General features: G+C 47.1%; 1 protein-coding gene across 1 annotated transcript in view; it reads right to left on the bottom strand.

The window, feature by feature from the left end:
• Nucleotides 1-21,028, bottom strand: part of SCLY (selenocysteine lyase) — a 31,897-nt gene extending 10,869 nt beyond the window's left edge. Inside the window, 8 exon segments of the mRNA XM_030327562.2 lie at nucleotides 2,186-2,292; nucleotides 3,249-3,413; nucleotides 3,620-3,747; nucleotides 9,280-9,432; nucleotides 12,354-12,452; nucleotides 18,014-18,129; nucleotides 20,879-20,890; nucleotides 20,892-21,028. Coding sequence (XP_030183422.1) covers nucleotides 2,186-2,292; nucleotides 3,249-3,413; nucleotides 3,620-3,747; nucleotides 9,280-9,432; nucleotides 12,354-12,452; nucleotides 18,014-18,129; nucleotides 20,879-20,890; nucleotides 20,892-20,965 — 854 coding nt within the window. The 5' untranslated portion in view covers nucleotides 20,966-21,028.
• Nucleotides 21,029-24,920: the final 3,892 nt, after the last annotated feature.

Below are 24,920 nucleotides of genomic sequence, written 5' to 3'. Positions count from 1 at the left end.
GGACTAACTCTTTAATCATTATATAATGTCCCCTCTGTGTCTCTGGTAATTTTCTCTGCTCTAGAGTCTCCTTATCTAATGTTATATAGCCCTTCCTGCTTTCCTTTGATTAAGGTTTGTCTGATACATATTTTTCCATTTTTTAATTTTCAGCCTCTATCAGTATATGTGAAGTGAGTTTCTTAAAGATAGCATATATACTTGACCCTTGAACAACACAGGTTTGAACACTATGCGTCCACTTTTATGCAGGTTTTTTATAGTACTATAAATGTATTTTCTCCTCATAATTTTTGCCATATTTTCTTTTTGCTAGCATACTGTATTGTGAGAATATACTGTATAATACGTGTGACATACAAAATATGCATTGACTGCTTATGTTGTCAGTAAGACTTCTAGTCAACAGTAGGCTATTAGCAGTTAAGTTTGGGGGGAATTTAAAAAGTTACATGCAGATTTTCAACTGTGCAGGGGTTGGCACCACTAACCCCTGTGTTGTTTGTTCAAGGCTCAACTATAGTTAGGTCAATTTTTTAAAAAATTCACTCTGCCAAGCTCTTTTAATTAATACATTTAGATCACTTACGTTTAATGTAATTAATATGTTAGGGCTTAGGTCTGCCATTAAAATTTTTTTTCTGTTTATTCTATTTTTTATTTCTCTGTTTTCTTTTTCCTACCTCCCTGTGGGTTATTTGAACATTTTTGAGATGTTCCAGTGAGTAGAACCTTACCTCCATTTACATCCTTTTAGCCCTCCCCCATTTATAATTATCCTAAATATTTCTTCCACATATATTTTGAACCACATTAGACAGTGCTATCATTTTTGCTTCAGCCATCAAATATAATTAAGAAAACTCAAGAGTAAAGCCTATTTTATTTTCCCATAACATGCTTGCTTCCTTTCCTTCCCTTCCCTTCCCTTCTCTTCCTTTCCCTTTCCTCCCTTCCTTTCTGATGTTCCAAGTTTCCTTTTTTCACTATTTCCTTTCTGTTTAAAGAACTCCCTTTTGTCATTTTTAGCACTGGTCTTCGGAGGACAAATTCTGCTAGCTTTCCTTTATTTGAGAATGTCTTGCTTCCCCCTTTGTTCCTGAAGGGTATTTCTGCCTGTACAGGATTCTGGCTTGACAGTGCTTTTGCACTTGCAACATATTGCATCACTTCCTTCTGGCCCCCGGGGTTTCTGACGAGAAATACACTGCCATTTGAATTACTTTTACTCTATAGGAAAGGTGTCATTTTTTTTTTCCTCTAGCTGCTTTCAAGATTTTTACTCTGGCTTTCATTTTCAGAAGCTTAACTATATGCCTTGGCATAGATTTCCTTTGGTTCATCCTGCTTGGGGTTTGTTCAGCTTCCTGAATCTGTAGGTATATGTCTCTTGCCAATTTGGGAAGTTTTCAGCCATTTTTTTTTTTCAAGTTCTTTCTCATCCCCGCCCTTTCTCCTCTCGTTCTGGGACACCAATGAAATGAACGTTAGATTTTCTGTTATAGTCCCACAGGTCCTTGAGGCATGGTTTCAGTTTTTTCCAGTCTAATGCCTCCCTGCTGTTTGGATTGGGTAACTCTGTTGTTCTCTTTCGGTTCACAGGCTCCTTCCTCTGGTGCCCCTATCCTGCTGGGGAGCCCACCCACGGAGCTTCGGACTTTGGTTGCTGTAGTTTTTAGCTCTAAAATTTCCATTTAGTTCTTCTTTACATTTTTTTTCCTCGCTGACACTTCCATTGGTGTTTCTGGGTTGCAGGCTTCATCAGTTCTAAGTCAGGAGAAAGGATGCAAAAGAAAACCCAAGGAACCCACCACCATGTTCTGGTTTCTCCTTCTTATTAGCATTTCTGATAAAAGGCATGGTCCTGGCTAAAGTACCACTGTGTGTCATGGGGACACAGGAGCTGCCAGAAAGGAAACAAGTGCTTCTGTGCAGCCCCGCTCATCCCACGGTCATGAGAACAGCAGTACATCTCAGTAAGGAGGGCTCCCGTGTTGAATCGTCCCCACAGAGACCGAAGATCTGGGAGTCCTAAGTGCAGAATCCATCAGTGGGGCAAATTCTGACTCAGTAGTGACAGAGAATGGGCTACTACAGTTCTTCCAAGAGACAAAGACAAGTTACTGCCCTACAGACCAAGAGTATCACCAGTAGGTCAGAAGCTTCTATCAACCTTCTATCTTACCCTGGCCTGAAATTCCGTTCCTGTCCACCTCCAAACAGCATAGGGTACAGAGGGGTAAGTTCACCGAGTCCGCGGACGTAAAGTGCTCCAATCCTGGGACCATAGAACTGGAAAGAAAGGTCGGTCATTTATTCAACAAGAACCTCCCGAGTTCCTACTCTGTACACGTGCTGAGTGCTTAGAGGCACCCAGAGAAATCCTGTGTGCTGTGGAAGCCCCACAGCCGTGCTACCTGTCACCATTCTGGACGTGCCGGAGTCAAGATCGCCTTCGGGGTCCAGGGCGGAGCCTGCACTCCTGTTCCCAGCCCAGTGGCAACACAGCTTGACTGCACATCACAGAACAGAATTCATAAAAGGAGAGCGGCTGGAACTAGAGATTGCCGAGGGCTTTTCCTGGGTACGACTCCACGTTTTTGAATCATCATTTTGCAAAAATCAGTTAAGAGCCACGGCGTCGGGTCGGCACACATACTCCTTTGGAAACTAGCTGAGCACCACGCTTCAAAATAGAGGATTAAAACCACTTGAGGTTCCCGTCCACTGCCAGAAAGATGAGCAAAGCCTCAGAAGGGCGTTCCCTGCTCACGTTTCTCTCTTCCACCGTAAAGAGAAGAGCTGAACCTCTGCGTTCAGGAGCCGCGCTTTCAATCAAGTTAGAGAAGGCAACGTCTCGAACCCCACCTCTTCCGTCCCCGGGGCGGCGGAGGCGGGGGACACGAGTGGGCTGGCGCGGGGTCTGCAGGCACTCTCTGCCCACGGCAGAGAACACTCACTACCCGGCTAAAGCCACCTGCCTTATGTCTCACCCGAGCCCTCAGCACCCTCCCACATCCCTGCCTGACCGGCCCCTCCTGCCCCATTCTCCCCCCTGTGCCACGCATCAAACGGCACTCCAGCTGCTGCTGGCCCCCCTTCTTTAGCCCCCGCGGGCGGGGGCCGTAAGCTGCTGCACCTTGTCCCCCGGGCGCCCTGGATGACAAACGGATGATCAGTGGCGCTGTGGGCCCTGCTCTAAGGTGAGCCTCGAGGTCACAGCGGGGAGGAGGCCTCTGTGGACGCACCTTGTGCCCCACGATGGTCAGGAAGTCCACACCCAGAGCCTCCACGTCCACGCGCCGCTTCCCCAAGGCCTGCGCGGCGTCCGTGTGCACCAGAATGACAGGCAGTCCGGAAGCTGCCCGCTTCCGGTTCAGGGCTTTGATTCGCTGACTGATTTCAGCAATGGGCTGAAGCAGGGAAAAAGAAACAGTTGAGGATGTTGCTTTGATTTCATGAAAACCCAGTGAAAGAAACACAGGGTCGTGAAGGAGGACAGGCGACAAACAAGAAGAACGAGAGGAAGAGGCCCCAGGTGTGGTGCCTGAGAAGATCAAGCAGAGCGTGGGCTCCCTTCATCCCGCACTACGTTTTCTTAAAAGGATAAACAGCTCACCATGATGACGCCAGTCTCGTTATTGGCCAGCATGACCGTCACGAGGCACGTGGCCGGGCGGACGGCGGCCAGGATGTCCTCAACCTCCACCTGCCCGCTCACCTTGGACACCGGCACGAAGGTGACCGCTGAGGAAAAGACCCAAGGACCGAGGTTAATCTTACGAAATAACCTCTGCTGAAAGTTCATTTAGATACAGCTTAACAAAAGTATTTCCACATTAAAAGGTAACCGATTGTAAAAGTTCCAAAACTGATCAAGAAGGAGTATAAGCCACCCGTTATCACGGTGCCCAGAAACAGCCAACCTGAAGGCTCCTCTCATGCCACTTCCGTCGCTGAGCGTCCGTGGGACACACTCCCCGTGCGGCTCCGGAGGGGCCCAAGAGGAGGTAATCCGCTCTTAGTTCATGAGAGCATCTTTTTTCTCTATGTTTTTAAGTTTATGCATTTATTTTTGAGAGAGACAGAGAGGGAGAGGGAGAGAAGGTGAGAAAGAGGCAGAGAGAGGAGGGACAGGGAGACAGGGAGAGAGAATCCCAAGCAGGCTCCGCACTGTCAGTGCAAAGCCTGATGTGGGGCTTGAATTCACGAACCATGACATCATGGCCTGAGCAGAAAGCAAGAGTCAGACGCTTAATCAACTGAGTCACCCAGGTGCCCCAAGGGCATCTTTTTAAAAAAAAAAATTTATCTTAGGGGCACCTGGGTGGCTCAGTCGGTCGGTTCAGTGTCCGACTCTCGATTTCGGCTCAGGTCATGATCTCACGGTTCATGGGATTTAGCTCTGTACTGACAGAGCCTATTGGGATTCCCTCTCTCTTTCTCTCTCTGCCCCTCCCCTGCTCGCACATACATGCATGCTGTCTCTCAAAAAATTTTTTTTAAATTTTAATTCCACTATAACTAACCTACAGTGTTATATTGGTGGCAGGTGTACAATGTAGTGATTCAACAATTCTATACATTACTCCGTGCTCATGAATCCCCTTCACCTGTTTCACCCATCCCCCCACCCACCTGCCCACAGGGAACCACCAGTGTGTTCTCTATAGTTGAGAGTCTGTTTTTAGTTTGTCTTTTTGAATTTGTTTGTTTTCTTTCCTAAATTCCACGTATGAGTGAAAACATATGGTATTTGTCTTTCTCTGCGTAACTGGTTTCATTTAACATTATATTCTCTAGTTCCACCCATGTTGTTGCAAATGACGAGATTTCATTATTTTTATGGCTGAGTAATATTCCATGGTGTATATATACATCTTTGCCATCCATCTATCAGTGGGCACTTGGGCTGCTTTCATATCTTGGCTATTGTAAATAACGCCATAATAAACATAGGAGTGCTTATACTTTTTCAAATTAGGGTTTGCACATTCTTTGGGTAAATACCCAGTAGTGTGATTACTGGATCATATGGTAATTCTATTTTAAATTTTTTGAGGAACCTCCATACCGTTTCCCACGGTAGCTACACAGTTTGCATTGCCACCAACAGTGCATGAGTGTTCCTTTCTGTCCACATCCTCGCCAACACTTGTTGCTTTTGTGACTTTTAATTTTAGCCATTCTGACAGGCGTGAGGCGACATCTCACTGAGGTTTTGATTTGCATTTCCCTGATTATTAGTGATATTGAGTATCTTTTCATGTGTCGGCCATCTGGAGATCTATGGAGAAATGTCTGTCATGTCTTCTGCCCATTTTTTAATTGAATTATTTGATTTTTTGATGTTAAGTTGTATAAGTTCTTTATATGTTTTGAATACTGACCTTTTATGGGAAGTATCATTTGCAAAATTTCCTCCCATTCAGCAGTTTTTCTTCTTCTTTTGTTGATTATTTCCTTCACTGTGCAGAAGTCTTTTTATTTTGTTGTAGTCCCAGTAGTTTATTTTTGCTTTTGTTTCCCTTGCTTCAGAAACATATATTGAAAGAAGTTGCTACGGCTGGCGTCAAAGAAATTACTGCCTGTGCTCTCTTCTAGGATTTTTATGGTTTCAGGTCTCACATTTAGGCCTTTAATCCGTTTTGAGTTTATTTTTGTGTTTGGTGTAAGAAAGTGGTCCAGTGTCGTTCTTTGCATGTAGCTGTTCAGATTTCCCAACACCACTTGTTGAAGAGAATGTCTCTTTCACATGTCATATTCTCTCCTACTTCGTCAAAGATTAATTGACCATATAATTGTGGGTTTATTTCTATTGTGGGTTTTCTATTCTAGCCCATTGACCTATGTGTCTATTTTGTACCAGCACCATACTGTTTTGATCACTACAGCTCTGTGGTATATTTGAAAGCTGGGGTTGTATTACCTCTAGTTTTGTTCTAATTGTTCAAAACTGCTTTGGCTATTTGAGGCCTTTTTGATCCCATACAGATTTTAGGATTGTTTGTTCTAGTTCTTGAACAATGCTTTGGTATTTTGATAGGGACTGCATTAAATGTGTAGATTGCTTGGGTAGTGTGGGCATTTTAAAAATATTTCTTTTCCCAACTCACGAGCATGGAGTATCTTTCCATCTTTGTCGTCTTTGATTTCTTTTCTCAGTGTTTTATGGTTTTCAGAGTATAGGTCTTCCATCTGTTTGCTTATTCCTAGGTATCTTACTGGTTTTGGTGCAATTGTAAATGAGACTGTTTTCTCAATTTTTCTTTCTACTACTTCATTATTAGCATATAGAAATGCTATGGGTTTCTGCATATTGGTTTTGTATCCTGTGACCTTACTGAATTCATTTATCATTGCTAGTAGGTTTTTGTGTGTGTGTGAAGTTCTTGGTGTTTTCTGTATAGAGTATCCCGTCAACTGCAAATAGTGAAAACTTTTACTTCTTCCTTACCAATTTGGATGCCTTTTATTTTTCTGATCTGAGTGCTGTGGCTAGGACTTCCAGTACTGTGTGGTGAGAGTGGATAGCCTTGTCTCATTTCTGATCTTATGGGGAAAGCTCTCAGTTTTCACTGCTGAGTATGATGTTAGCTGCGGGTTTTGCACATTATGTTGAGGTATGTTCCCTCTGAACCTACTTTGTTGAGGTCATGTTTTATCATGAATGCATGTTGCGTTTTGTCAGATGCTTTTTCTGCATCTATTAAAATGATCGTATGGTTTTTATCCTTTCTCTTGTTGAGGTGATGATATATCATGTTGATTGATTTGTGAATTTCAAACCACCCTTGCATCTCAGGAATAAATTCCACTTGATTGTGGTGAATGATTTTCTTAATTGTATTGTTGGATTTGGTTTGCTAATATTTTGTTGAGAATTTTTGCATCTATGTTCATCGGATATATTGGCCTGTAGTTCTCTTTTTTTGTAGTGTCTTTATCTGCTTTTGGTATCAGGGTAATCCTTCTTCTGTTTCTTGGAACAGTTTGAGAGGAATAGGTATTAACTCTTCTTTAAATGTTTGGTAGAATTCACCTGTGAAGCCATCTGGTCCTGAACTTTGTTTGTTGGGAGTTTTGATTACTGATTCAATTTCATTGCTGGTCACTGGTCTGTTCAAATCTTCGACTTCTTCCTGCTTCAGTTTTAGGAGGTTGTATGTTTCTGGGGACTTATCCATCGCTTTTAGGTTGTCCAATTTGTTGCCATACAATGTTCCATAATATTCTCTTATAATCTTTTGTATTTCTGTAGTGTTGGTTGTTATTTCTCCTCTTTTATTTGTGGCTTTGTGCAGGGTTATTTTTTATTTTCATGAGTCTGGCTAAAGGTTTATCGATTTTGTTGATCTTTTCAAAGAACCGGCTCCTAGTTTCACTGATCTGGTTTTTGTTTTGTTTTGTTTTTAGTTTCTATTCCATTCATTTTTGCTCTAATCTTTATTATTTCCTTCCTTCTCCTGGTTATGTTTTTGTTTGTTTTTCTTTTTCTAGCTCCTTTAGGTGTAAGGTAACATTGTTTATTTGAGATTTTTCCTTGCTTCTTGAGCTAGGCCTATATTGCTATAAATTTCCCTCTTTGAGCAGCTTTCGCTGCATCTCAAATTCTTGGACTGTTTGTTTCAGTTTCATTTGTCTCCATGTATTTTTTAATTTCTTTTCTGAAGTGGGTTGACCCCACTCACTGGTTAGTAGCATGTTTTTTGTTCTCTTTCCAGAGTTTTTCTTGTGGTTGACTTCTAGTTTCATCGCATTGTGGCTGGAAAAGAGGCATGGTATGACTTCAGTCTTTCTTAATTTGTTGAGACTTGTTTTGTGGCCTAACATGTGATCTTTTCTGAAGAATGCTCCATGTGCACTTGAAAAGAATGTGTAATCTGATGTTTCAGGATGGAATGTTCTGAATATATCTGTTAGATCTGGTCCAATTTGTCATTCAAAGCCACAATTTCCTTATTGATTTTTTGTTTGGATAATCAATCCATTGATGTAAGTTGGTTGTTAGATCTCCCTACTATTATTGTATTACTATGGATTACTTCCTTTGTTGTTAGCGGCTTTAGGTATTTGGGTGCTCCCACATTGTGTGCATAAATATTTACACACATTGTAAATGTGTAAATGTTGTATCTTATTAGATTGTTCCCTTTATGATTATTTAGCGTCCTTCTTTGTTTCTTGTTACAGTCTTTGTTTGAAAGTCCATTTTTTTCAGGGCACCTGGGTGGCTCAGTAGGTTGAGTGTCTGACTCTTGATTTCAGCTCAGGTCATGATCCTAGGGTTGTGGGATTGAGCCCCATGTTGGATTCTGCGCTGAGCATGAAGCCTGCTTGAGACTCTCAATCTCTCTCTCTCTCTCTGTCCCTCCCTCACTCTCTCTCTCTCTCTCTCTCTCTCTCTCACACACACACACACACTCAAAAGTAAGTAAATAAACATTAAAAATAAAATAAAATAAAGTAGTAGTATGGTAAGACCATAAAGAGAAAAACTCTCCTACCAGTCCAACGGGAAAATCAACAAAAAGCCTTCATCGTCAAGTGGAGCTTCATGGCATTGTGTCCTTTATCTTTATGATAAAAATACTTTCCCGTGATTCACCTTCAGGTTTCCAGGCAGATGGAAGAAGAAGGCTGAGACGTCAGTCTGTTTAAAGGAAAGTGTTACCCGGGCTGTCTTGAGGGAGCAAAAGGCTCTTAGTTTTCAAAAGTCCGCAGTCTGCACCGGTGTCTCAAGACTTCGTATCACAGGGAAGGGAAAGGTGCCGAGGGCTGCTGATGGCCAAGCTCGCCCGACCCCGCGGCCTGCCTGGCTAGTGGCGCCCACTGTGTCGAGCTGAAGTCGTGCAGCAGGAGCACAGTTATTCTTGTGTTTACCCCCGAAGCTGATATCTATTTGACCCTTGTTCTTCACAGAGAAAGGAGCCAAGATTTAATTAATATCCAAGTGAAGAGCCCTGCTTAGCACTGATAGGCATACGATTTCACTATGTGCATACTGTTACGCACAAGAGTCTGAAGTATCATTCAGTAATCAGATGACTAGTTCTACACGCTGATGACCCAGTTTGTCCCTAAGGGGGAAACTGGCAGCATTTACAGTTTACAGATTACCCCCACGTGGGAACGGGCCGTGTGGCCCCCGCACCTGAGGACCGCATGCAGGAGGGCACATGATTCCGCAGGTCCCTAGGGGCGAGTTCCTCCTCTTGGAATCCGGCACGGGAGGTAAGCGAGCTGCCCTGCGGGAATCCCGCCAGGCTGGTCACTCACCGGCCACCTGCTCTTTCGCCAGGTGCTCCAGGGGCAGGCGGATGGAGTCGTGTTCCACGGTGCAGGTGACGAGGTGGGGCACGGCCCCGTCCCCCTCTGCGCTGCGGGTGTGCTGGAAGTGCTGCACCACGGAATGGATTACTAAGTTGTGGACTGCGGAGAGGCAGCAGAAAGAACATTTGTAAGACTTGCGCTCAGGGGAGGGCGACGGTGGCACTTTCTCTCACTTCGTTGTCCTTGTGGCTAACGTTTAAAAAGGAAAACAACAGTCCCAAAGGCGTTCAACTTCTGTGCTGCACCTTTTGAATGCTCGGCGACAAAGGGTTGGGGTTTCAAACTTTCGATAACGTCAGAATTCATTTCCAGCCAGTTATGCCTGTCCTGGTTAGCAATGTTACGAGTTTTTAAATTTTATAAACCTATCAAAAAAAGAATATTGGGCCCCGGTACCCACTGCTGATGGGAGTGTAATCTGACCATTTATAACTATCAAATAAGCCCTCTGACCCAGCACGTCTGCTTCTTGGACTTGACCCTGTTGCTATCGTTGCACAAAGCAAAATCACGTGCAGAGGTCCTTCCTGAGGGGGAACTCGGAAATAGCTCACCTCAGAAAGGCTCAGTGTCCACCTTAAGAGAGCCTGGTAAGTAACTCATGCAACAATGTTCACTGTGCACCGAGGCATAAACCACCAAGGAACCCTTTACGTGCAGATACCGAAGGATCTCACATACAAATTACACTTGCTACGTGACAGTAATTTATGAAAAGGTCACAGACATTATATACAGTAACCTATCCAATTTCTATCAAAAGGAGGAAATACACACACATTTGTTTATATATGCAAAAATATGCTTCCAAAGGTGAAAAGAATATATAAATCCAGGGGCACCGCCTGGGTGGCTCAGTTGGTCGAGCATCTGACTTCGGCTCAGATCATGATCTCACAGTTCGTGAGTTTGAGCCCTGCATCGGGCTCTGTGCTGAGAGCATGGAGCCCGCTCGGATCCTTGATCTCCCTCTCCCTCTCAAAAATAAAGAAACATCTTTTTAAAAGAATATATAGGGGTACCTGAGTGGCTCAGTCGGTTGAGCATCCGACTTTGGCTCAGGCATGATCTCATGGCTCTTAGTTCGAGCCCCATGTGGTGCTCTGCGCTGATAGCTTGGAGCCCGGAGCCGGCTTCGGATTCTGTGTCTCCCTCTCTCTCTGCCCCTCCCCTGCTCGCGTGCACTCCCTCCTCTCTCTCAAAATAAACATCTTTTAAAAAAGAATATATAAATCTACATACTTTTAACGCATAGACTCTCCCTGGAAGACACTAGCAAACTAACAATATTGGTTTCTGTATGAAGAGAGGGTAAGTGAAGGGTTCAAAGTAGAAGACTTTAAAACCACAAAACAAAACAAAAACTTATCTCAGAGAAATGTGTGTCAAATATAAATGTAAATGCAGGCGTGCCTGGGTGGCTCAGTCAGTTGAGTGTCCAACTCCTGATTTCAGCTCAGGTCCTGATCTCACCGGTTTGAGAGCTCGAGCCTCACATCAGCTCTGTGCAGACAGTGCAGAGCCTAGAGCCTGCTTGGGATTCTCTCTCCCTCTCTCTCAAAATACACTTAAAAAAAAAGATGTTTAAAAAAAAAAGGGCTTACAAATTCTTTTTCATTAGGCTTATTTCCTAAGTATTTGCTATTTTCCGTGCTCTGGTAAGCACCTGAAGCTGCTATAGAAACGCAAAGATGGAAAATGAAGGTGGACACACTAATGCTCCAGCAAGGCTTGACTTTAAACTGAACCAATTTTCCTCTTCCTCATTCTTGAAGCCTCCTCCCCTCCACTTGTTTTTTCTGCAGAATCCTTTGTTCCAGGGACTCGGTATTGATTCTCAGTAATGAAGCTTGATAGTCAGGGCCATCGCTGGTCACAAGACCATCTTGAAGACGACGAACGCGGCGGGCATCCCGGTCCAGATTCCTACCGGCACTGCCTGGATCCTGTATTTTCCTATAAAACCCCTCAGCCTTTTACCCCGGCCAGTCTGCAGTTTCGAAGCCACTAGCCTGCTGTGGCCTCCTTTGCCTGGCAAAATGACAAAACTATTGTCCCTCTTTGTCCCCAGACCGTCTCTGCGTGTTACATTTTGGCTCTGGAGCACAGAGGTTGATTTTCCACACACGTGCGTGTTGAGGGGACACAGAAACACAGCTGGTTTTTGTATCTCGTAACTGCTAAATGTTCTTATTAGCTCTGATACTCTAGCTGCAGATTCTCCCGGGCTTTCTTTCTTTTGAAGTTTATTTATTTTGAAAGCGAGGGTGTGAGCAGGGGAGGGGCAGAGAGAGAGAGGGAGAGAGAGAATTCCAACACTTAACCAACGCTTAACCCAGGTGGCCCTCTCCTGGGTTTTCTATGTGGACAGTCACATCACCTGTGGGAAGCAAGACAGTGACCATTACTAACTGAGAAGCCATCACACTGTCTCTGAGTTTTCCTACCAATTTAAAAGTACACGGGGCACCTGGGTCACTCAGTCGGTTAAGCGTCCGACTTCGGCTCAGTCTAGACCTCACAGTTCGTGAGTTCAAGCCCCACATGGGGCTCCGTGCCGACAGCTCAGAGCCTGGAGCCTGCTTCGGATTCTGTGTCTGTCTCTCTCTCTGCCCCTCCCCTGCTCACACTCTGTCTCTGTCTCTCTGTCTCTCTCAAATATAAATAAACATTTAAAAATTTTTTAAATAAAAAGAAAAGTGCATCTGAAATGGGTCAAACCTCAAACTCTTAATAAGGCAACAATAAGGGATTTAAAAGACTAATTCCAGGGCAAACTAAAGGGCAAACTCTCTTCGCTGAAATGATGCAAAGCAAGTCAATGTATACACATCACAAACATCCTATCAGCCACCTGGAATTTATTTATAGGATATATATTGGCTAATTATATCAAGCTAATTTGCAAAACAGCAAGACCAAGTATCACTCTTCTTTTAAAAAATACCAAGAGGGAATCACATTTTATTTTTTCATATGACTTACAGCGAAAAGACGGTGAGCCTGTCTAGAGACTTTACCTCGGTGCCCCCCGGAAGTGAAGATTATGTCCTGGGGTTTCCCACCTATCATCTTCGCAAGGTTGTCCCGAGCTGTGTCAATAATGTCCTTGGCCTTCTACCTCGAGAGACCAAAACGGACACTCACTACCGTGGCTTTGCGGTTTCCCAACAAACACACGTTTAGAACAACAACCAGACGTGAAGGAACCGCTCTCGGTGGGCGATTCTGAGACGACCCGTGTCCCCTTGGCGTGAAAACAACAGGCCACAACCTAGGAATGAGCCGGCGCAGGGACCCTGAAGTCCCCGCAGACGTGCTTGTCGTCTCACACCAGAGGCTACAGGACAGGGGAGCCGTGGCCATCTGCCCTGCCCCGCCCCCCCCATCAAGACAGGAGGGCCAAAGGATGGAATAATTTGCTTAAGATCATGCTGCAAAACACCAGAAATAAGCTCAAGAGAGCTCGTGAGCCCTCAACACAAGGTCCAATGGTGCACGACACAGGCTACTGCCTCGGGGACAGACCCACGGTCACACGGAGGCCACGCAGCTCGTGTCACCGGCTGGTGGGAGAGAAGGACCCAAATGGTATGTGGTAGCGAGAGGAAGGGCAGGCAGGAGGGAATTCTGAGGTGTCAGTGGCCCCTCTTCCTTAGTCTGTAGAGCAAAGTTGGGTGAGTATTCAGCCCTACTTGTAAAAAAAAAAGGGGGGGGGTAGCAGGCACCATGAAACCAGTCAATCATACATAAACAGAAATGTAAAATCACGTGGTAAAAATTAATATATAAATAAATTCACACAATCCTTAAAAGACTATTGTATAGTTTTTTTTCAATGTTTTATTTATTTTTGAGAGAGAGCGTGAGCGGGGTGGGGGGGGGGGGGGGGGGCGGAGAGAATCCCAAGCAAGAAGGCTCTGCACTGTCAGCACAGAGCTCCCTGTGGGGCTCAAACTCACGATCCGCGAGATCATGACCTGAGCTGAAGTCAGATGCTCAATCGACTGAGCCACCCGGGCGCCCAACTCTTGTATGGATTTGCCTTCTAAGTCGTGAAGGTCTGTGGTGTTTGGTGGTGCTGCTGGATTGGAGTATGACCCCCCCTTTCCCAACGCACCTCGAGACCTTCACATAAGCGCTTCACGGCGATTTCTTTCCAAAGGTGGGTCTCCTAATTCACCTATTACTTTGCAAAAGCCGCCCTCTATTCACTTTTTGCCCTTCTCCACAAGCCTCCGGGCGTTTCTGAGTAAGGGCTCCTAAGGCCACGTCCCCACCACTCTGTGGCCAGGAGAGCAGCTGAAGTGACGACTGACTGTTCCGAGTGCTCAGGAGGCCACGGAGGGACCACCACGACGGGGACAGGACGTGCCACGGCCACGCTGGACACGGGACAGCAGTTCCTTAGGAGCCGCACGTGCCCCCGCCGTGCGATGCAGCCACCCCGTCCCTAGGCATTCACGGCAGTTACTCTTCACTGAGAGGAAAGCAAGCAACGTCCCTGGCGACGGTCCCAGCAGCATCACTGCTGACAGCCAGAAGCTGGAAACCGCTCACGTGTCCGGTTGGTGAAGGCGTGGAGACAGTGGTGCCTCCACGTGGAGGGGCGCTCTCCCCAGTGAAAGGACACGAGCTCCGGACACCCCGACAGCATGGATGCATCTGAAAACCGCTGTGCTCACTGCCGCGTTCTCAGGTTTGACGATGGCACTGTGATGGGAGAAAGTCCCCTCTCTTACACACACACACGGGTGGGTCCTTGTGCCTGTAACTCAGGGGCTCATGGGAAACCCATGCAAATTTAGAAAGAAAGGGATCCAGGGGACGCAGCAGCACTGCTGGGACCCGTAGGTGTGGAGACGCGTGGGTGTGCGCGTTCTCACTGTCAAACGTCAGCAACGTCTGCAGCTGTTAGCGTAGCTAAGTGTAAAGGCTGGTGCTTGTAACTGACGCCACAGGAGACTCCGGACTCCTCTCTGGGTACAAGAGGGAGTAAGGGGCGTGTGGCTCCCCGGTCCCTTAAAGCAGCCCTCCTTCACTGGGCTGCCCCTCACACCAGAGCCCCTCGACCTCCCCCAATGGCCCGCTCTTCTCTCCTCCCTTGCCCATCTGCACCCGCCCTTCCGTTCCCTCTTGAACCCACGGCAATCAGGCTCCCAAATCTCCTCTGACCAAGGTCCCCGGGTGCCAAATCCAGGTCCTCACCTCCCCCCCCCTGCCAGCAGCAGCTCGCAGGGTGGCTCCCTCCTCCAACGCGTCCCTCCTTGGGGCGGGGCTCCAATTCCACTCCAGATGGCCTTGTCGCTCCCTGTCGGTCCTCGGTCCCCCTCCCTTCTCCACTCCCAACAGACCCACTCAGTTCGCCTAGCCTCCTCTCACTCCCCGTTAGTTCCCGGTTGGGCATCCTGAAACTACACCTGCTCAAAGCTGAATGCAGCCTGTCTCCCCCGACTTATTCCTCGAAGCCCTTCCTAGCTCAGTAAACCCACAGCAACTCCATCCTTCCGGGGGCCAGGCCCAGTGAGCCTTCCCTCCTGCCTTTCCCTGTAAGTCTCTGCCATCAAGAATAGCCAGAACCCGACCCCACCCACACACCGCCCAGCCACCAGCTGAGTCAAGGCTGCTGCTGACGTATTCTCCTAGCAGACTCCCGCGTCCACGGACCCCACTGTGGCCCATTCTCCAAGCGTGGCCACAGTAATACACTTCGTACCCTCACCAGAACGGTGCTCGGCCGCCGGTAGGTACCCAACCAATACTGCTTAAATCAGCTGTTCTCAAAGTGTGGTCTGGGGAACACAGGCTGGGGAGGGGGGGACCAGGCACTTTCAGGGGTCCACAAGGTCAAAACCGGTTTTCAACTTAATACTAAGACATTATTTGTCTTTTATTCTCATTTTCTCCAAAGCATATAGCGGAGCTCTCCAGAAGCCACATGATGTGAATATTGCAACAGACTTGATATAGAGCAGGTACGGGAAAGCAACTTTCTTGTTTAGACAGACACTAAAGAGGCTTCCACGGTACGACAATGACACTCTTCTCACTAAATCTGTGCTCTTGGGAGAAGGCAGTTTCTTTTTCACGCAAAAAAGTTAACACGTAATGGATTCATCACTGTTTTGTTAGTGAACTCCTAAAATTTATTTCAGGTTTCCCAGTGTTGCTGTCTAGTGTGGCAAACATCTGTGCGTGTAGCGCACATAAACAAGAGCTCCCTGGAGTCCTGAATGCGCTCGAAGAGCGTAAAGGGCTGTGAGCCCAAAATGTTGCGAGCCGCTGGGATGGACCACGTCCCTGCTCCGCTCCGAGTCCTGCAGACACTGCGTGACGCCAGAGAAGCAGCGGCGCTCACAGTGGCCTCTACGCCCTATGTGGCACTGTCCCCTGCAGCTCTTGAACCCCCGTGCCCACCCCAAGAAAGAGAAGTCCTCACAACCTCCCACAATCCCCTGCCCAAGACCAACGGTGGTACCAGCGTCAGGTGCTGTCCTCTGGGCTCAGGCTGCTGGCTGTCCGCTCCGCCACCCTCCCTTCCTACGACCGCGACATCTCCAGCTGGCACGTGGCTGAATTACGGCCACATTTAGGTGAAGAAATCTCAGATGAATGAAGAATGAAGACCTCATTTCCCACTCCCACTGCAATTGGAATGCTAATGCACGGCCTGGGACCAACCTCTGGCAAGCGGTTAGAAGCCAGAGTGATACATGCAACTTCCAGAAGTGTCGTTGAAGGACTCGGGCATCGCTTTCCCCTCCTCTTTCTTTCCTTCCTACGGGCTGGGCTGCACACGTGATGGCCTGAGCAGGAGCAGCCGTCTCGACCACTGGGGGAATGAACGAGACAAGTGGAGAGAATGGAAGGAACCGGGGTCGCTGGCATTGGCCGTGTGACCACGTGGGCCCCGGACGGTCAGAGAAATGACCTTCCGCCTATATAAGCTGCTGTTCCTTGGGGGTTTCTGTCTCTCACAGCAAAATGATACATTTTCTACCCTGGCTCACACACAATTTTTCCTTAGGGGGTGGGTATGGGAAACAAGGAAACCTTCTTGTTTTATAACACGCTCTTCCCACTTGAACAATATGCTCCTACTGTGCTTGTAGGTCATCGATATAGTCCACACCATGGCTTTGACAGGGTCCAGAACTCCACTCGAGGGTTTCAGCATACTTTATGGGATAAATCCTTGACTGATGGACGCTGAGGTTATCTCCAGCTTTGTACCATTATAAGTAAGGCTTTGACAAACATCTTGGGTATCTCAACTCTCCCTACATGTCCTTAACATTTTCCCTAAAATAAATTCTCCCAAAAGAATTATATCATTATTAAATCATAATTGTGAAACTAATCAAACCATTCTGTCATAACGGTGATTTTCTTTTCTTTCCTTTCCTTTTTATCCCCCCCATTTCTACCTGAGTATCAACGAGTAAATTGCAACGTAGACTTTAGTTATGGTTCTTAACAAAGAAACAAAGGCCATCAAAGGCAACCTGAAAGCCAGTGACAGGCTTCATCAGGTCAAGAAGGGGAATTTCTCCTTCAAGGTTGTTCTTTTTTCTTTTTTTTAATGTTTATTTTTATTTTTGAGAAAGAGAGAGCAAGAGCGTGAGCAGGGGAGGGAGAGAGAGAGAGGGAAGCAGGCTCCAGGCTCCGAGCTGTCTGCAGAGCCCCACACACGGCTTGAAGTCGTGAACTGTGAGATCATGACCTGAGCCAAAGTCGGACTTTTGAACGACTGAGCCGCCCAGGGGCCCCCTTCAAGGTTACTCTTAAACTTCTTTATAGTAAATGTTTTTTATTAGCATTTTATTGTCCTCCATATTCTCAAGTTTAATTCACCAGAAAATACAATTTTACTAGAGGAAAGATAAGATACAAGGCAACGTCCAAAAGATTAACTAGAATACACGTACCAAAGAAGTTAATGAATGACTAGTACCTGATTTTGAAAAAGCTTTTAGTTACCAAGCTGTGAAGCTTTTAGTAAACGAACACATGTGAAAACCCACAAAAGCCTGTAAAGTTGTATACAAATATTACTAAACCCTAGAGCTTGGCAACACTCTGTTGAAAGCTTTTAGTTCATCATAATCCTATTAAGATTATCTTAATTATCTGATAAGCATTAAATTAAAAAGGTACAACTTTAGATCACTATGTGAAAAACATAACACTCCCGACTTGAAGCAAATTATTTTCCAAACCACCAATTTAATGATCTACATTAAAACAAGAATAAATAAGAGTATTTTTATTATAACAGACGTTAAGAATTTCAAAGTAAATTTCATTTAAAAAAAGGCCAGGATTATATGCAATCGTGACGATTTAAAGGTTTTGCAAATTTTGTAAGACTCAACTGAGACAGACAGATACATGAAAGGGTTTCAATAGGTATTGTTATTACAAATAGCCCTTAATAAAACATCGTTTTCATCTGAGTAAGGGGGACGGTGTGTGTGTTCCAAATGAAAGATTATCAACCAGCTCAGTGTACAAGTTTGGACTTCTCTGGAAAAACAAGCAAATAAAATCTACCAAAAATTACACCTAAGACTTGCAGTTAACAGAAAATCTCTCCACACCAAGTGACCACAAGTGGTGCACAATTTCTCTAAGAGTGCCCCGCCCTCCATATCTCGGATCTGTGAGCACCCTCTAGGATTACCTGTGGGGTAAGGACTGCTGGGATTCCCCCAGGCTTCTCTCATGGCCTCGGTCATGACCTGGATAACCTCTGGCTCAAGCGGGGTGGTTGCGTTATAGTCCATGTAAACTTTCCTGCCGGAAAGAGAACAGAGATGTGTCTGTTAAGGAAAAGGAGACGGAACCCGGAGCACGGCTGCCCTGTGTCCGTCGCCTCCGCAGGAGCAAACAGCAAGGGCAGGGAGCTTCTCTGCATGAACACCACGCAGGCTCCACCAGCTGCACTTGGCAATCCCCCAATCTTCATGAATTACGGAGAAGGTATGCCCGGTTTTCCAACAATCTAGTATTTGCTAGCGTCCTCTACAATCACTAGGAGAGCATCCATTTAGATCTGCAAAACCTCTTTCCAGCCCCTGGTAGGAGGATCAAGGGTCCTGGTTACAAGGACAGATCTGTCTCCTGTCCTCCACGCAGAAGGAGGGGAACCAGGCACACCCAGTAGCCACACATTCCAGAAGTTTTTCTTTTTTCTCTGTAATTTCTGGTTTGGCCAGAGGCTCGGGTGATCTGGGTGCCCACTCCTCCCCACACCCTCCCCTTTGCTCCCTGATGGGAGCGGACCTGCTTCTCCTCCCTCCCCCCTTCACTTTCCTGTGCCTCCAGTGACCACGCCCCCCAGCCCCACTTTCCTTTTTGGGTCTTTGCTCCATCTTGACCTTCTTGTGAAGCCCCCTACAGCGGCCAGTCCCCTTCCTCCCAGCACCCGGAGACCCCCCGCTCCTTCCTCTGTCCCCATGGCACTCGGCAGCCTCTGACACACTGCACTGGTTCCTTGTCGACTGTCTGCCTCGAGAGGCAGTAATAGAAGGTCATGTGCAGAGGCCCATGGGCTTTGCCAGTTCTCCTCACTGCTCTGTCACCAACACTGAGAACAATGGCCAGCACACAGCAGGGGCCGGACTTGCAACTAAGTGTCACAGAAAAGCACATCCCCTGAAAGATGCCTCCTAAATAAAATTTATCTGTATTTCTTTTACCAGTATCAAAACCCTTCAGATACTTCTTAATAGATACAATAGGTAATCCTGCCTAATACTATTATTTTACCTGATTTTAAAATCAGTAACAGTTTTTTAAATGTTTTATTTTTTAGAGAGAGCGCACGCACTAATGGAGGAGGGGCAGAGAGAGGGGGGGACAGAGGATCCCAAGTGGGCTCTGTGCTGTCAGCAGTGAGCCCAATGTGGGGCTCCAACTCGGGAACCGAGACATCAAGACCTGAGCCAAAGTGGGCCGACTGACTGAGCTACCCAGGTGCCCCTAAAATCAATAACAATGTTTAATTAAACCAATCCGCATGAAAATTCAAATACAATTACCAACTGTGGCTGTTAAAAGTCTGTTGTTGTTGTTTTTTTAACCACAGTGTTTTAATGCAACATCTTGCTGTCCAAAGTCACCTGATCGGTTTGAGGCTTTGGCAAGTTTGACCCTTGGCCACTCCCACTTGGCAATGTGCTGATTCTGCTGTGACTGAAATCTGCAAGGGCCCCTAATTTTTTTTTTTTTTAATTTTTTTTTTCAACGTTTATTTATTTTTGGGACAGAGAGAGACAGAGCATGAACGGGGGAGGGGCAGAGAGAGGGAGACACAGAATCGGAAGCAGGCTCCAGGCTCTGAGCCATCAGCCCAGAGCCTGACGCGGGGCTCGAACTCACGGACCGTGAGATCGTGACCTGGCTGAAGTCGGACGCTTAACCGACTGCGCCACCCAGGCGCCCCAAGGGCCCCTAATTTTGCTGACACTTCCTACTAAGTATCTAAGTTTCCTCAAGCTACTAGTGTCTGCTCAGCGACTGCAGCTTTTCAGTCTGCTGCTGGGGTGAGCTAATCCATGGCCTGAGTTTCAGATGAACATTTTATAGATAACTCTGCTCTATTATAGTCTTCTTCCTTAAGATGCTATCGTTATCGGATGCGAAGCTAACTCTGTTATGTCCATAACCAAAATGTAATAAAAAGGTATTGCGAGCCTCCTCTCCACTCGAGTCTCCCTGCAGGGCTTTCCCTAGCCCCTCTGCTCAGTCTCCACCAAAGTAGACTGCCTAATGGAAAAGATGGTCAGATTTCAGCCTGGACCGGAATTTTAAAGACACAAACACTCCTCATATTCGGGTGCAGGGCACAGCGGACCGGAAGGCCAACTGCTCAGGCCAGGGGCCCGGGAGGCACGCTCCGCAGACCCTCCTTCCTCTGCGCGGGTGCACCAGGCAGTCCTGCGGCTCCGTCTCAGAAGCCCCCCTTCGCCACCACTGCCACCACTCCGGTCCACACCACCTCCCTCTCCCAGATTTTTACAAGACTCCCAACGTTGCCCTGCTTCCTCCCCTGTCCCGCCACCCCCCCTCCCCCCTCGCCTGGAATACACGTCCCGAAGTCCTTCCTGAGCTCCGGGGCTCCGCTCGCTGACCGTCGCCCTGCCAAGCCCTCCGCTCCAGCCGCGCGCTCGGCTCAGCCCCGATGCAGCGGCTGCTCCCCCCCCCCGCGCGGCTCTCCCGGACTCGGGCGTGAACTCACCGGACGTCACTTGTGCGCGGGAGCCCGGCGCGGCGGTGCTTCCACCTCGCACCCCGCGACGCGAGCCGCCCCGCCGACAGCGCGCCCGGCCGCAGGCCCGCGGGGACCGCAGCTGGCGCCCCCCTCCGGGCGGGTCCCTCCCGGAGAGACCAGTGCCCGCCTCCGATCCCCGGGGGGGGGAACCCCTCCCTGGAGAGACCCCTCCACGCTCCCCACCGCCCGCCTCCGGCCCCCGGGCGGGACCTCCCAACCCCGAGGGCTTCCCGGAGGAGGGCGCCGGCCGCTTCCCCTCACGGCGCGCACCTCTCCGGTGGGGGTCTCTCCACCGTCGCCGGGCTGACTCGCCGCGCGCCCGCGCGCATCCCCGGTGAGCGCCACGGCCGCCTCCATCGGGCCGCAGCACTACCCCAAACCGCGACCGACCGCGCGGGTCGCGCCCGGGAGCGTCTCCAGGAGGCCCGGCGGAGGGGGCGGGGCCGCGAGGCCCGGGCGGCGTCCGGATTGGCTGAGCTTTGCACTCCGGCCAATGTCTGGGGCCAGCACAGGTGAGATGCCGATTGGCTGAGGGAGGTCAGGTGACCGGTGTGCGTCACAGGGGCGTGGTCACGGAGGCTAGGAGGCGGAGTGAGCGCCTTTCTGGAGTCTGCGCTGGTCCCTACCCGCGGCCGCCGGGCCGGGCTGGGGCCGGGGCCGGCCTGTCAAGGGGGCACTGTTGTCCCCATTTTATATATGGGGAAATTGAGGTACGGTATGGAAAAGCTCAGCACCTTGCCCAAGTTCACACGGGCAGTGAAGGACCCAGAACTTGAATTCGGGAATGCTTTGCCAAGAAGGTGAATTCTAACTGGCTTTTCATAGACTTTCTCGGTCTGACCTCCTGTTGGGGTCCAGGCGTTGTCTCTTCCAGCTCTGCAAGCTCTATATTTCTGGGTTCCTTATTTCCTTTCATTCTTGCTGGCAAAGTGAGCTCATTTCTTGCAACGTGCAGCCGTAGCAAAGGACACAGCAAAATTTAAGAAGCAAGGAGACGCCCAGGAGTTCAAGAACTATCAGCAGAGGGGGAAAGAAAGGGAATTGGGAGAGCATGGCCAAGAGCAGATGAGTGTAGAGTGCAGCGGAGAGGGCGTCCGCAAAGTGTCTACTGTATACAGTTAGGAGCACTGATGCGTTTACTAAGGAAGTTTGAGTACAGCAGTGCGGAGAGGGCAGAAAAGTGCGCAGTGAGTTGACGGATGAATGGGACATGAAAGAACTGAGAACGTGGCCAACAGTTTCCTGAAGTTTGAGAGGAGAAGGAGCCACAAAAGGGGTTACAAGATTAAGAGAAATTTTAGAGACTGAACATGTTTATAAACTGCAGGGAGGTAGCTAACAAGAAAACTGAAGATGAGAGACAAGAGGCAGAGGCCTGGAGGAGATGGGAGGGCATGGGCTTAAGAGAGAGCAAGGTGGGGCACCTGGGTGGCTCAGTCGGTTGAGCTCAGGTCATGATCTCACGGTCTGGTCCGTGAGTTCGAGCCCCGCTTGGGCTCTGTGCTGACAGCTCGGAGCCTGGAGTCTGCTTAGGGCTCTTTGTCTGCCTTTCTTTGCCCCTCCCCCCACTCGTGCTCTGTCTGTCTGTCTCTCTCTCTCAAAAATAAACATTAAAAAAAAATTAAAAACACAAGAGATGAGCTGAATAGAATAGACACAATCAGCAATTAGTAAGCGGAATGCCTGAGCATAGGAATTCTCTGATTATTGCCTAGAAGCATAAAGGGTTAAAAATTTTGAAACAAAAGAAAAAATCCATCCAATACGGTGATTTTCAACTGAGAGTGACTCTTCTCTCCAAGGGGTGTTTGACAATGCCCGGAGATAATTTTGGTTGTCATAATTGGGGGTAGGTCCTTCTGGGACCTAGTGAGTAGAAGCCTCTAATTTCCTACAACACGCAGGACCGCCCCCACAGCAACAAATAATCCGTCCCAAAATGGCAACAGTGCTGAGGCTGAGAAACCCCTGTGTGGTTCCTCATTTCCATTTCGTACCATATTCCTTGTCTGAGGCCTTTGTTCAAAATTTTTTCTAAGGCTAGTCTGCTGATAGGACTTCTGTTTTTACATGCATGAGAAAAGTCCTTTTTTAAAGTTATTATTTATTTATTTTGGGAGAGAGAGAGAGGGAGCGAGAGAGGATTCCAAGCAGGCTCGGTGCTCAGTGCAGAGCCTGACATGGGGCTCGATCCCAAGAACCAAGAGATCGGGACGTCTGCTGAAATCAAGAGTCAGACGCTTACGCCACTGAGCCACCCGGGTGCCCCTGAGAAAAGTCTTTATTTTGCCTCCATCTTTGATATTTTTTAGATAAAGAATTTTAGCTTGAATTTTTTTCTTTTAGTACAGATGTTTCTCCACTGTTTCTCACTTGCATTGTTTCCAATGAGAAATCTGCTGTCACTTTGTTCCTCTACATACTATGTGTCTTTATTTCTTGCCTGCTTTTAATATTTTTGCTCTATTATTGACTTTTAAACATTTTTAAGGCTTATTGTTTTGAGAGAGAGAGTGGAGGAGGGGCAGAGAGAGAGGAGAGAGAGAAGCCCAGGAAGGCTCCGTGCCATCAGCATGGAAGGGCTGGAACTCACAAACCGTGAGATCATGACCTGAGCCGAAATGAAGAGTCGGATGTTTAACTGACCGAGCCACCCAGTGGCTCTTATTTCTTTAAATAAGTTTCTCCTCCCTACTCTTCTGAAGACCCCCCGTTACAAGTATATTGGGTGTGTGAAGTTGTCCCACAGCTCAGTGAAGTTCTGTTGTTTTTGCCCTCGTTCTTGTCCCACCTTGTTTCATTCCGTATTGTTTTTACTGTCATATCTTCTTCAAGTTCATGAATATTTTCTTCTGCAGTACATCACCTGTTGTTAAGCCCATCTAGTATATTTCTTCATCACAGGTATGCATTTTTCTTCTGGAAGTTGAATTTGTGTCTTTTGTATATTTTCCATATCTCGACATGAACGGTCTTCCCTCTACCTTCTTGAACTGTTTTAATTCTCTAGTCTACTAATTCTGTCATATTCTCATTCTTGAGTCTGCTCCTTTTGACTGCTTTTCCCCCTTGCCATGCGTCTTATTTTCTTCCTTGCATACCTGTGATTTTGTATGGGGTTGTAATTTTGTATTACAGTGGTAGGCACTGTAAATTTTACGTTGTTGGGTCCTGGAAATACAGTTTTATCTGACAATGTTGAGATCGTTGTAGATCTACATGCAGTTGTAATAAATGATAGGAGGCGCTTTTTCCAGTTTTTCACAAGTTGGTACATCTTCCAAAACTATAGTAATCCATTCTGCCAGCCTTTGCATTCCAGTGGATTAGCTCATTACATATATTTAATGTTGACTCTTAAAGGTACCATCTTACTGTTTTCTCTTTGTTTCATCTGGTTTTCAACACGTTTCTCTTTACTTGCCTTCCTGTGGGTTATTCAGACATTTTTTTTAGTGTTCCTTCTTGATTTGTCAATAGCGTTTTAAAATAGTTTTAATTCACATACATAAATTCACCCCTTTAAAGTGTACAATTTGGGGCACCTGGGTGGCTCAGTCAGTTAAGCGTCCGACTTCGGCTCAGGTCATGATCTCACGGTCTGTGAGTTCGAGCCCCACGTCGGGCTCTGTGCTGACAGTTCAGAGCCTGGAGCCTGCTTCGGGTTCTGTGTCTCCCTCTCTCTCTGCCTCTCCCCACTAGCACTCTGTCTCTGTCTCTCTCTCGAAAATAAACACTAAAGAACATTTTAAGTGTACAATTGAGTATATTTACAAGGTTGTGCAGCCATCACACTAATTCCAGAGCATTTTCGTCACCCCCGAAAGGAACACTGTACTCATTTAGCATCAGTCTCCATTCCTTCCTCCCCACAGCCCCTAGCAAACCATGCTACTTTCTGTATCTGTAGATTTGCCTTTTCTGGACGTTTCATTTATGTGGAACCATAGCTTCTTTCAGATGTGTTCATGTCTTGAGGTCCATCCAGGTTGTAGCACGTTTCCATAATTCCTTTCTATTGATGATTACTATTCCTTTGCCTGGCTATACCACATCCTGTTTTCCAATCATCGGTTGACAGACATTTGGGTTTCCAGTTTTAAACTATTAAGAATAATGCTTCTCTGAACATTTATGTACACATTTTCACATGGAGATATATTTTCAGGTCTCTGGGTTATATACCTAGGAGTGGAATTGCTGGGTAATATGGTAGCTTCATGTTAACTTGTTATGGTCACTTTGTATTAACTTTTTTTTTTTTTTCAATGTTTATTTATTTTTGGGACAGAGAGAGACAGAGCATGAACGG

The sequence above is a fragment of the Lynx canadensis genome, chromosome C1, assembly GCF_007474595.2.
Source record: "Lynx canadensis isolate LIC74 chromosome C1, mLynCan4.pri.v2, whole genome shotgun sequence".
NCBI classification, from domain to species: Eukaryota; Metazoa; Chordata; class Mammalia; order Carnivora; family Felidae; genus Lynx; species Lynx canadensis.
This window is presented reverse-complemented; position numbering and strand designations above follow the sequence as displayed.